Below are 13,434 nucleotides of genomic sequence, written 5' to 3'. Positions count from 1 at the left end.
ATCTCTTGATTTAAACAAAATGTTTGTTGCTTCCAAATAAATGTTGACTAAGTAGGAACAAAATAATAACAAAAGACACCTGCAAACCAGGCATAGGGTCTTCTTAGCACTCATTGTGAGCTACAGTGTTTGTATTTATTTCTTACAGTTAGGTGCAGGTCCTGGCACTTCTGTAGTGGTCTGTGCTTGTCACCTACTGATGTGTCCTCAGGTCCTCACCTTTCTGTGAAGCTTCAGGGTCATTTCTTCATTTGTTATTGAATGTTTCTGCTTTATGTCACAGCATATGCAACCCAAAAATTAAATTTGTATTCACCCTGTAAAGCAGCCAGTGTTCTTTTATGTGTCTCAGGACCTGCACTCTCCTTCCTTTTTTGGTTGGAAGTTCTCTTTTTTCCAGAGTTTTCACTTCACAACCCAGTAAACCAAGTAGCTGTTTTCATCAGTTCACCCCTGAGTCACTCATTTGCCTTTTGACCTACTTGGGCAATCTCTTATCACCTTAACTTGCCTGAAAAGTTTCCAATCCAGTTGTGTGATTTTTATAAGCTTGCATTTGCTTTATTGGATAATTTGTAAAGAAGCTTCTGACACTTTTATTCTTCTAAGATTGTGGTGCTTTGTTTTTTGTTGTTTGTTTGTTTGAGGTAGAGTCTCTCTGTAACTGTGTAGACTGGGCTGACCTTGAACCTGCCTCTGCCTCCCCAGTGCTGGAAGTAAAGGAATGCATCTTAGTGTGTATTGAAATCACCAGTACAATTTTTATGTCCTGATTTTAGTTTCTTCTATAGTACACTTCTGGTAGAGCACATATTCTGCATTTTGAGCTAGGTTCCAGTGTACACATGGTTCTTGTCCAAGCCACAGTTGAAAAACTTATTTCACATCCCCTGCAGGGATTACATAGGCTTGTTAATAACTGAACCAAACTCCCTGAGATGTGTGGAACCTTCCCCTGTCCCCCTAGGGCAGCTTTGGAGGTAGCAGAAAAGGGAGAGATGATACGTTTGGAATTATTTGTAGCTCGAACTCTCAAATATCATACTTTGTTTTTGTACTAGGGACTGAACCAGATGCTGTATCATTGAGCTCCGTCCCAAGCCCCGAGATCAGTTTTTAAATAATAGTTTAGTGTTCGTGGCACTAAATGGAAACAGTATGATCAGTATAGACAATGGTAGAGGGTTTAGTTAGGCTTCACTTTCCTCCCCTTGCCATCCAGCTGGTATCTTTGTGCCTGCAAGTGCCTTGCCTAGTGCTTTGAACTTGGGTGTGGTTAGTGTGGGTTATCTTATTTTGAGTCTAGCAGAACTGTATCTCAAATTAAACTGGGATTTGAAGTTAGGCCCATGTTTTATGCCCTCATGAGTCTCAGGTAGAGGTTACATGGCTACCCGATTTTCCAGTCTTGCAGTGCATTCCGTAGCTTTGAGTTGGCGTTTGGGCACTGGCCTTATTAAGGACTTCGGAATCTTTTGGACAGCGTGCTTGTACTTGGTAGTCATCACTTTGGACACTTTGAGCACGATCCCCCATGCTTGTGCCTCACCTTAATAATTTAAACTTGACTGGGTTATTGTGACTGGAGTTTTGGAATATTTGCTGGAGTCTTCCACAGGTTCTAGTGTACCCACACGGCGGGGGACACGAGTCTAGCAGATTCTAGTGTACACACACGGGGACACTTGGATATGCAGTAGATTCTAGTGTACACACACGGGGACACTGTTGTCTTTAGCAGATTCTAGCGTACAGACTCATGGGGGACACTGGGGTCTTCAGAAGAGTGTATTGTATTGCATCCTTACCAAATTAAGAAGAATTACAGATTCCACATCTCCATACAGAAAATAAATAATCAAAATGTAAATTAAAATTATACAGACTTTGTACAAATAATTTAATAAATATCTAATGATATGAACAGTGTTATATAGATTAATTTGAACATATCTCCACTAGTCATTCCTCTCTCCTCCTAAATCTCTGACAGCTGTTTATTTTTCTGTGAATTTCAGAATTCTGCTATTTTCAAAATATACTATAGTTGAAATCTCATAGTATTAGACTTTTCAGATTAACTTCCTAGGAGTACACATTCTTTAATTTTCATTCTATGTTTGTGTCGGTAGCTCATTTCTATTTAGGGCTCACCTGAGATTCCAGCACCTCCAAGCCTTTTGTCTATAATTCTGTGCTAATTGCACATGACCTTATGGTCTTGGAAGGTAACAAGAGTGTAGAGATCATAGATTAACAGAAGCAGGGACTTCATCTATGCAACTATGGGAAAGTTGACATCTTTGTTGGGTCAAAACATTCTGGTGGTTTAACTGCTTAATGTTACCCACACTTGAGCACTCTGTAAGTAACCCCTCATACATGCTCTGTAAATAACCCCTCATACATGCTCTGTAAATAACCCCTCATACATGCTCTGTAAATAACCCCTCATACATGCTCTGTAAGTAACCCCTCATACATGCTCTGTAAGTAACCCCTTATACATGCTCTGTAAATAACCCCTCATACATGCTCTGTAAATAACCCCTCATACATGCTCTGTAAATAACCCCTCATACATGCTCTGTAAGTAACCCCTCATACATGCTCTGTAAATAACCCCTCATACATGCTCTGTAAGTAACCCCTTATACATGCTCTGTAAGTAACCCCTCATACATGCTCTGTAAATAACCCCTCATACATGCTCTGTAAGTAACCCCTCATACATGCTCTGTAAATAACCTCTCATACATGCTCTGTAAATAACCCCCCATACATGCTCTGTAAATAACCCCTCATACATGCTCTGTAAGTAACCCCTCATACATGTTCTGTAAGTAACCCCAATACAAGTGTTGGTTCCCCAGGTTGGATTAATGGAATTATTTTGGTTAATCTTTGATGTCCTGTAAGAAAGGGGTTGGCATTTATTTCCATCCCCAAGAAAGTTCCCAAAACACATGGGAGGAGGGTGTTTAGTTTTGGAAGAAACTGCCAATGCCCTTTAAAATGGATGTGTCATTTCATCCCTGTGCCTGTCAACAGTGAATGAGTTTTAAATCTTTTTCAAGGTTTTGTGCCAGTAAACTTTGTTCCAGAGGCTTTAAGGCTTTATAGAGTTTGTACATTGAGACCTAATAACCGGTTACCATGCTCCTCCTCTACATTGTTTCAGGTTCAGCTCAATCAGAAGAGCCAGTGTTATTCTGCAACATCTGGTAAGTTTGGAGTTTCTTTTGTCCGGATTGATAGTTATGATACAGCTTAAGAGTGTCATCATTAGGGAAATAGACAACACTGGGGTTGGCAGGTTTCCCTGGTCCCCTAACCACTGTCATTAATCTCCTAACCACTTGCCACCTCCTACACACTCTGTGTTGTAAGGCTTCTGTGATGAACCTGGGTAAGTCCTACTGTCCCGGTTTTAAATATTGACTATGCAACTTAACCTGGGACAAATTCTTGGTTTCTAGTAGCATGTCTTTTGATATATATAGAGAGAGCTCTATAGAGCTCCTAAATGTTAATTCTAAAAATTTAGCATGTGGGCTGGAGAAATAGCTTAGGAGTGGTTAAGATACTGGCTATTCTTGTGGAGGACTGGGGTTCATTTTCTAGGACTGATGGGTCAGTAAGGTCAGTTCCAGTGTATCTGATGCCCTCTTATGGCTTCTGTAGGTACTGTAAGAATTTGGTGCAAAGACATACATGCAGACAAAGCACCCAAACACATAAGATAAAATTTAAAAATCTTAAGCTGATACAGTATATAGTGACATCATACTTTAGCAATTATTTATGCCTGCTGTACCTTGCAGAGCTAAATATTCATTGTTTATCACATTATAGGAACATAACTTTTATTCAGTTTTGTATCTTTTGAAGAACCCAATGAATACCTTAGTATGAATAAGCCACCTGCTATAGTACTGAATGCAGGTGCTCTGCTAAGTGCTTCATATAGTGTTAGCTCATTTAATTCTCATTATAGTCCTGTAGCCCTCAGGTGAAGTCCTGTACCTCTTTAATGAAGTTTTTTGTTGTTGTTGTTGTTGTTATTAATTTATGGTAAGCACTTTGTGACAAGGTCTGTTCAGAACATAGCTACAGCTCTGTCTGTCTTTAGCCTGGAACTTGACTGTGCCAAAGGGCAACACGATAAGAACCTATCTTTAAAGAAGTTTCACATTGTTTTCCTCAGCTATGCCAAGCAGGAGTTTATGTGTCCATGGTATGTGTTTATTCACGAATGGGACAAGGTAGCAGAATGGCTCATCTTTGCCACGTTGCTGAAGAAGCATATCTTGTTTACAGGGATAATTTTGTTAACTACATTTTTCTGGTGAGAAATTCAAATAGAAAGGATGTATGCTTTTCATTATTCAATAGACTTTCTTAAAGCTCTTCTAAGTGCCTATCATTTTTATCTGGTAATGAATTGTCATAAGAATTACATTCATATGATTTGACAAAGGAAAATGTAAACATGTTTAATGCTATCAAAGTATCATTCTAGATTTTATTAGATATTAAGTATATGTGTGCTGTATGATTTTAATTGGCATATTCCAGGTGAAATTTTAAATTCACTTATTTTTAAATTTTTGCAGACTTGAGGATTGAACTGAGGAATTCTTATGTGCTAGGCAAGCACTTCCCACTGAGCTACAATTTTAAAATTTAAAACAACTTCCAATTTTAGTTTATGTTTGGGATTCATTTACTATTTTTAATTTATGTCTCTGTGTTGGGTTCTCTCTCTCTCTCTCTCTCTCTCTCTCTCTGTGTGTGTGTGTGTGTGTGTGTGTGTGTGTGTGTGTGTGTGTGTGTGAATGCAGGTGCCCATAGTGGCAGATTCCCTGGAGCTGAAGTTATGGGTACTTATGAGGAATTGAACTGAGGTCCTGTGTAAGAACAGTATCCATCTTAACCATTGAGCATCTCTCCAGCCCCTTGACTTACAGGTTTATACTATAGCCTGCTCTTATCTGCTGCCACTCTATTTGGCGGGGTGAACCTGAGAGAGTGGAGCCTAAAAATAGCCAACTGTATTCAGAGCATCAGACAATTTATATTCCGAGGGCAATTGCAAGTGGTAACAAGGTTGTAAGACTAAAGTTCACTTGAGTTTAAGTTGTAAACATGAGGACAGCCTGTGCTTGGAAACATCATTCTGAATAATAAAGGGTAAGATGTTAACTGTCTAAAGTAGAAACTGGTGAAGGCCAGTTTTGATTGGTCAGGTTTATTGAGGAGGGGCGTGGAGTCAGAGGTCAACATCTCAGCAGACTCTTCTCTGAGGGAGTAAAACTTCTTTCTCTGAGGCTGGTGACCAGTACAGAGCAAGGGAGCAAAATTTAATTCTCTGGGGCTGGTGAAAAAGGAGGAAAACACACACACACACACACACACGCAGGCACGCACGCACGCACACAGAGTGGATGAAGCAAGGCTTCAACAAGCTCCAACAACTTTATTTTCCTCCCACAACTTATATGTACTAGCACAATCTTCCAAGCAATGTAAAAAATACTATGTGGTCACATTCTATTTTTCTTTAAAGTGAATGAATACAATGAGTGTATATGTATGTATATGTGCATATATAAAACTGGCTTTCACCAGTTCCTACTTTAGACAGTCATCATCTTACCCTTTATTATTCAGAATGATGTTTCCAAGCACACGTTGTCCTCGAGTTTACAACTTAAACTCAAGTGAACTTTAGTCTTTCGACCTTGTTACCACTTGCAATACCACATTCCATAATACCCTTAGTGATTAAACATTTTCCATATTACAGGTGAAAAACTAATATACCCAAGAACCCACATACATTCATGTCTAAGCAACCTGTTAACAACAGCAGAAAGTCCTCAGGGCACTTAGTCCTGGAGGGGGTGGTGGTGGTGGTGGTGGTGGTGGTGGTGGTGGTGGTGGTGGTGATGGTGATGGTGGTGATGGTGGTGATGGTGATGGTGGTGGTGGTGGTGGTGATGGTGGTGGTGTTCTGCCTCTCCTAGGCACACACACATGATTGTGCTAACCAGTGGACAGCATTCCATGAGTTCTAAAGCTGTTTTGCTATTCCTCTTGCACAACGCCCAATAAAACCCACTCGTATTGTTGCATGAACCGGGCATGAAAGCACATTCTAAGAACAATTCAAGTCATGGAGGAACAGGGATCACAACTCTTGGTGCTTCCTCCCTAGGTCTCAGAAGTCTCACACAGTTTCATTTGGGGACTGTGCGAGGTTTACAATATTTTCTGTGGAGAAAGGAGGGTGTTAGGATGGTGGCGCTGTGAGCCCTGGCAGTTGTGTATGAGTGTCTGAATCATACAAAGCTGCTGTGTAGTTAGCCTCATGTCCTTACAGGTAAGTGCTGATTTCACACAGCTCATGCTTCCTTTGTATCCTTGCATGTTAGTCTCACTGACCTTTTAAACAGAGAGACTGAAGCTCTTAGAGCACTAGTGTACCACAGGTACAGAGGTACACCAGTGTATCTAACCTGCTTCTACTTGACAGGCTACAGATTGAAGACAACTCCGTCAGTTCTGTAGTTACGTGAATGGTGATGAAGCAGTCTTGTGTGAGACCCTGACCAATGTGTAGTCATCATCTTTCCCATATAGAACATGCAAACCTGAAGCTCCGTGATCTGACCTTGCTGTGTGTCCATCTGTACTCCCGTTGCGCATTTTCTGTCCAGCCTTTGTTGCACTCATGTTTACCCTCTTAGTATTTCCAGACACTTAAGTTATCGTTAGTACTTGCCATTGTCCTAACTAGAACTCTCACTCCCCTCCTTCAAAGCTCTTTTATTCAAGTTGTCAGTAGCTACTATACAGTAAGACTATCTGCTCTCTCCATTCTCTAAGCACGTAATGCAGAACTTGAAATTTGTAACAAACTACAAGATTTACGCTCATGTCATAGTCCAGCGAGCTCTAGGAAGAGACTATATTGTAGATTAGTTGATTCAATCCACTTAGAAATAAAATGTTAAAAATTTAGGCGGTGCGCGTGCTTTAATCTGAGAAACCTTTTTAGGCGTCTGTAGGCAGCCATTCCTCTCGTTACCGCTTGGTGTGTACTTTGCTGTGGGTGTGGATGAACATTAATGAAGTTCTTTCTTGTTCACTTAGAGAATGTCCAAGCACACAGAGACTGCAGAAGTGCTGCTGGAGAGGAGAGGCTGTGCAGGGGTCATAACGCTCAACAGACCCAAGTTACTCAACGCTCTGAGTCTGAATATGATCCGGCAGATCTATCCGCAGCTAAAGGTCCGTGATAGTCTGAGAGCATCATTCAAGCCTTCTGAGGTCATTGTAGGAGAGCCGCCCTGGTATTTCACTGGAGGGCTCTGCCGCATCAGCACCAGTGACGCTTCTCGGTGGAACCTGTCCCGCCCACTGTCTTGGGAGATACCTTTTCCTTCACATAGCTCTTATGTTTCATGTTTCTTTTTCGTGTTCTGCTACTTCTTCATCTAACTGACCTTCAAAACAGTGATGCGGACAGTTCCTAGAGATCAGAGTACTGAATGGAAAAAAAAAGAAAAGAAAAAGGGAGGACATGACTGCCCCTAGGTGTGGTGGACAGGAAGGTTTACTGTAGGTAAGTGGGACAGCAGAGCCAGAGGCAGGATATTTGAGAGTTCAGGAGACTAGCAGAATAAAGGGGAGACAAAAATGGGCAGAGTAACCAAATTGGCTGCATTATATAGGAAAGGGCAGCTGGAGGAAGGGCAGTCCAGTGCCTAGCCTAGAGACGTGTAGGTTAGGGGGCAGAGTGCCAGCCACAGCCTATAACAGGGCTGAAGGATGCTGTGAGAACCTGGCAGCCAGGTCCCATTCATAAGTCAAATGGGCAGCTCAGTTAGCCATTAGTCCTGGGTTCAGACCTACATACCAGTCTGATCTGCCTCTTCATGGCAGCCTTCTGGACTGAAGACAACTTCGTCTTTCTGTTTTAAAGACAGAGTCTAGCTAGGCAGCCCAGGCTGGACTCAAACTTAAAATCTTCCTGCCTGTGCCTCCTCCTTGCTAGCACTAGAGTGTGCACCTCCATGCCCCGGGATTCAGCTGTTTTAAACTGCTTGGCCAGCTCCTCCTTCCTCTGCTGCCTGACACCCCTTATTCCTGTCCTCTCCCAGTGCTTGCTAGTCAAGTCTTATACTGAATCACATCCCAGCCTCTCAGTCTTTCTATTTCTTAGCCATCCTCAGATCCTTAGGTAGGTTTTTAAAGTAAGTTGCTTGGGACGTTAGAAAGTATAGGGTTGAAAGTCAGACATGTATTAGAAACTTGGGTTTCGGGGCTGGGGATTTAGCTCAGTGGTAGAGCACTTACCTAGGAAGCGCAAGGCCCTGGGTTCGGTCCCCAGCTCCGGAAAAAAAAAAAGAACCAAAAAAAAAAAAAAAAAAAAGAAACTTGGGTTTCTGCATGTTAACTCTGTAGGCTGGGCATGATAATCTCTGTATCCTAACACTCCTCCGCTGGGAGAAAATGAGAATGATGATCTGTCTCTCTGACGCTGGTCTGCACCCCACATTCTTCATCGCGCTGATTGTACTACTAGACTCAGTGAAACTCTCAGCACCCTCAAGTTTAAAAAAACTTTGTAAGAACTTACCCATGTAGTAACTTTTTTTGGTATAACAGAGTCTTTTCTCGCATGGGAGAAAGGTTATTGCTGCAAAACACACCAGCATTCTTGGGGTTGATTTGTTTCCTAGACTCATAAACGCATATGACCCAGGGCCTAAAATACATTAGGCATGGATTTGTTTACCTTCTCTTAAAGCTCTGACCGATACTCCTGCACTATTCCAGTACTTAGAAGATGAAATGAAATGAAATTGGTGGGACCCATTCCTCTGCATGTGTTTCTGAGGGCCACAGATGTGCACACAGATGTATATGAATGTATTTTAGAAATGAGCTTGTATGTACTATGCTCTCAAAAGCCATTATCATCTTTTATGTAGAAGTGGGAACGAGACCCAGATACATTCCTGATCATCATAAAGGGAGCTGGAGGAAAGGCCTTCTGTGCTGGAGGGGACATCAAAGGTAGAGCGCCTGCCCCTTGTAAACTGTTCCCTCACTACAACTAATAAGTATGGAAATGCTTGAGATAATTTTTATTTGGTTTGCTTTTTAGAGTTGTTTGGTGTATGTTAATAGTTCTTTAAAAGTTAAAGGTTAAAATATGGAAAATTTGTTATCATTCGAATGGAGATTTTATTTTACTACACATGTCCAGTGCTGATTTAGATCTTTTGTTCTCCTCTTGTGGCATGTGTCCTGCCCCTAATATTACCAACAACATCGCCATGTGAAGGACTTACTGTTTTCCAAACCTGCTGTGTGCTGACCCCATTACTTCCCTACCTCTCAATTCAGAGCAGCTACCTGCTGTGAATGCAGTTACTTAGAGTCTATTGTGCAATACTATGTGATTAAACACACATAAATAAAAATTTGCTTTTTTATTATTGCTCAATTCAGCTCATGTATGTAAGATAATACTTATTTGTTCTCGTGATAAGAGTTATGAACTCATTGCTATCACTCTGGTTGTCCCTGCTGGAAGGCATTTTGGCAGTATGTTGCTTCTTATGGGATTGATATGGTTTGGGGATTTTCCCTGGTGTTCTAATTTTACATATTTTTTAATTATTTAATTTTGTTTAATTATTAAAAGACAACCTTTGTTCACCAAATTTACAAGTTTATGTAAACCATTGCGTTATGAGTAGGAAGGAAAACATAGATTCAGGATCAGATTCACACACTCACTCAGTTTAAAGTAACTGACAGTTAAAATTGCTTCATAATGGAAAACTTAATTGCTTAAAGCGATGTGTTAACTAAATTGTGTTTTTGTCCACAACATGAATCCTATGGGTGTGTATGGGTTATGCATGCGTGCTGTGTGTGCATGTGTGTGACTGTGTGTATGCTGGAATACTTGTGACTGCATATACAAGTGATATAAAATGTGTGTGTGTGTGTGTATGTGTGTGTGTGTGAGAGAGAGAGAGAGAGAGAGAGAGAGAGAGAGAGAGAGAGAGACTGTGTGTCTGAGACTTTGTTTGAATGTATGACTATGTACCTGTGTGTGTGGCACATGTGTGCCTATGACTATATGCCTTTGCTAACGTGTGTACCCGTATGCCTGTGTGCTTTGTACCTGTGTGTAGTGTGTTTGTGATGTGTCTGTATGTGTGTGTGTACACATGTACAACTGTGAGGTTAGCTGCTTTGAGTTGTGAGCAGCTTTTGAAAATGAGTTGTTCTAGTTTGAGTCACTGTTCTGTGATGAAACCCTGTTACCAAAACAACTTACAGGAGGAAAGGCTTGTTTTAGCCTCTGGTCCCAGGGGAGAGTCGGAGACAGGGAAGGAATGATACTTAGTAGGTAGCCAGAGCAGGGCACAGAGACCTGGGCTTGTCTTCATCTTTAAGTGGGGTGAGGCTATGAACCCTCAATGCTTGCCCCAGTGACATAGTTTCTTCAGCAAGATTGTAACTCCCAGACCTTCCCCAAACAGCACCACAAGCCATGGCCTAGGGTTCAGGTAACTGAGCCTATGGGAGACATTGCTAATATAAACACCACCCAGGACTAACTGTATAGTCTTTTAGAAATACAGTAGAAATTCCAGAATTATTCTAGCATGTATGTGCAAAACAATGTAATTCTGGAAAATTCTACAATAAGTAGATACTTTAAAGGTGAATACAATTTAATTTTAATTTATATATAACTAGTTGATTTATATAAAATTAGCTTAAAATAAAAGTAGAAGGGACTCTGAGAAAGTTTGGGGGTAAAGTTAGATTCTTAGAGTTAGTGGGTAAACCTCTAGCTCAGCAAAGAACAACAGATAGGGTGTCCCCCCCTCCCCCCACCAGGAAAGTATCCTTCATTTGTGTCACAATAGTTTCTTAGGAGAGTGTAGTTGGCTCTTGGTGTCTGACATTCTGCCTTATGGATTCAATTCACTGTAGATCGGAAATATTTGTGCCAAACAGGTACAAGCTTTTTTTCTCCTTATTCTCCCCCAGTACCATGTGGCAACTGTATACACTAGGTGTTAGAGGTCACCTAGAGGACACTCTCAGTGCACCGTATGATGCCATCCCCTCCAAGAAACTTGGGCAGCTGGGTTTTGGTGCATTAGTATGCTACAGTGGTCCCAGAATTTGGAGTGACACTTCCATGTACTGTCCTCTTTTAAATGATGCGGGGATAGGGTAAGGCACAGGGAGTGGCTGTGGAGCTTCCGTCCTCTTTCGGCTGTGTGGAAGCTCCTCATGGTGGTCTATTGAATCTCAGACTTCAGAGCTCAGAGTGAAGCACAGACGTAAACCAATGACATCGTTCAGGATAGATTCTCTTAACAAATTATCTCTAATTGTTCTGGAGCCTTTGGATTTTCTGAAGACTTCATTATGTAAGCATGAGTTAAACTCAGAGGGATATGCAATTGGTCCAAGCTAATGCAAGTAAATCAAATGGGACTGCGCTTTCTTTGCTCATTTTTTTCCTCTGAGATCTGAAACAGGACTCTTCAAATGAGGGTGTTGTGATCCAGGTCAGAATGTCTCTATGGCCAGTTCTAAGTAGTGGAAGGGAAAGAACAGAGACTGTGACCTCCTTTGAGTAGAGAGGTTCTAGTGTTTGTGACCTACTTTAAAGAAGGACTTGAGCTAGGAACTGTGGGTGAAAAATCAGATGTGTGTGTGTGTGTGTGTGTGTGTGTGTGTGTGTGTGTGTGTGTGTGTGCGCGCGCGCGCGCGCGCACGCGTATGTATTTACACTAAGTAAAAGAAAACTTTTTCTTTGAAAGTTTGATGATGGATCATGGGTCTCCACCAAAGAGAAATGTGTCACCAATATGGGTAACTTCAAACATTTAAGCCATCTGAAAGTCCCCCTCCTTTCAGCACTTAATGATTACACGGTTTTTAACATCTGAGACTGTATTGACTGTAAGCTATCTTTGATTTGTAATTGTTCTTGTCTTGATTTTCTTCTTTTTCCTTCCTTCCTTAGCACTCTCAGAAGCTAAAAAAGCAGGGCAGACTTTGAGTCAAGATTTATTCAGAGAAGAATATATCCTGAACAATGCCATTGGTATGTGTGCGATCTGCTCTGAGCTTTGAACTTGGAATCCAGAGATGGGATGACACTGTAGTTTGTTAAAATGCAACCAATAGGCACTCTATGGAAACATTCATTGTTACATGATGATCATACTGATAAAATTATTCTCCTTGTTATAGAATAATTATATTTTACTACATAAACTAGTCTAAATTCTAATTGTTTAAAATCAATGTGAATATATGTATTCCTGATCATTTAGTTAGGTTTTTTAGAAGACTAAAAACTAAGGTCCCAGGTTTCTAAATGAATATAAAGTATCATTTTCTATTTTTCCGGGAACTCTGGAGTGGAAATTTCTTTACAGTCAGAGTTCTAGGTTTCTATGTAAGTGAAGTGACATTTAGTTTAGCCAAACATGTTTTGAAGAGTTAAATTAATACAACATTTGTATGCATAAGTCTAGACATAGTAGCTATTCTGATTTTGTATAATGTTATAGGAACAATACATTTTTTTCATTATTCTGTTTTTTTTTTTTTTTAACTTGAGTATTTCTTATATACATTTCGAGTGTTATTCCCCTTCCCGGTATCCGGGCAAACAATCCCCTCCCCACTCCCCTTCCTTATGGGTGTTCCCCTCCCAACCCTCCCCCCATTGCCGCCCTCCCCCCCACAGTCTAGTTCACTGGGGGTTCAGTCTTAGCAGGACCCAGGGCTTCCCCTTCCACTGGTGCTCTTACAAGGATATTCATTGCTACCTATGAGGTCAGAGTCCAGGGTCAGTCCATGTATAGTCTTTAGGTAGTGGCTTAGTCCCTGGAAGCTCTGGTTGCTTGGCATTGTTGTACATATGGGGTCTCGAGCCCCTTCAAGCTCTTCCAGTTCTTTCTCTGATTCCTTCAACGGGGGTCCTATTCTCAGTTCAGTGGTTTGCTGCTGGCATTCGCCTCTGTATTTGCTGTATTCTGGCTGTGTCTCTCAGGAGCGATCTTCATCCGGCTCCTGTCGGTCTGCACTTCTTTGCTTCATCCATCTTGTCTAATTGGGTGGCTGTATATGTTTGGGCCACATGTGGGGCAGGCTCTGAATGGGTGTTCCTTCAGTCTCTGTTTTCATCTTTGCCTCCCCTTCCCTGCCAGGGGTATTCTTTTTCCTCATTTAAAGAAGGAGTGAAGCATTCACATTTTGATCATCCGTCTTGAGTTTCGTTTGTTCTAGGGATCTAGGGTAATTCAAGCATTTGGGCTAATAGCCACTTATCAATGAGTGCATACCATGTATGTCTTTCTGTGATTGGGT

The 13,434-nt window shown here is 41.3% G+C and overlaps 1 protein-coding gene across 16 annotated transcripts in view; it reads left to right on the top strand.

Moving 5' to 3' along the window:
- The window catches only part of Hibch (3-hydroxyisobutyryl-CoA hydrolase), an 80,108-nt gene that overhangs the window by 14,155 nt on the left and 52,519 nt on the right, over positions 1 to 13,434 (top strand). For 14 of the 16 annotated variants that reach the window (XR_015628536.1, XR_015628535.1, XM_087565277.1 and 11 more), the window contains 4 exon segments: positions 3,182 to 3,224; positions 7,159 to 7,296; positions 9,003 to 9,087; positions 12,080 to 12,160. Coding sequence is in view for 14 of the 16 variants with exons in the window: in XM_087565277.1 (XP_087421403.1) it covers positions 3,182 to 3,224; positions 7,159 to 7,296; positions 9,003 to 9,087; positions 12,080 to 12,160 (347 nt within the window). In the remaining 2 variants the exon portion in view is untranslated. 16 annotated transcript variants of the gene reach the window in all.

The sequence above is a fragment of the Rattus norvegicus genome, chromosome 9 (genome assembly GCF_021556685.1).
Source record: "Rattus norvegicus strain SHRSP/BbbUtx chromosome 9, alternate assembly SHRSP_T2T, whole genome shotgun sequence".
Lineage (NCBI taxonomy): Eukaryota > Metazoa > Chordata > Mammalia > Rodentia > Muridae > Rattus > Rattus norvegicus.
This window is presented reverse-complemented; position numbering and strand designations above follow the sequence as displayed.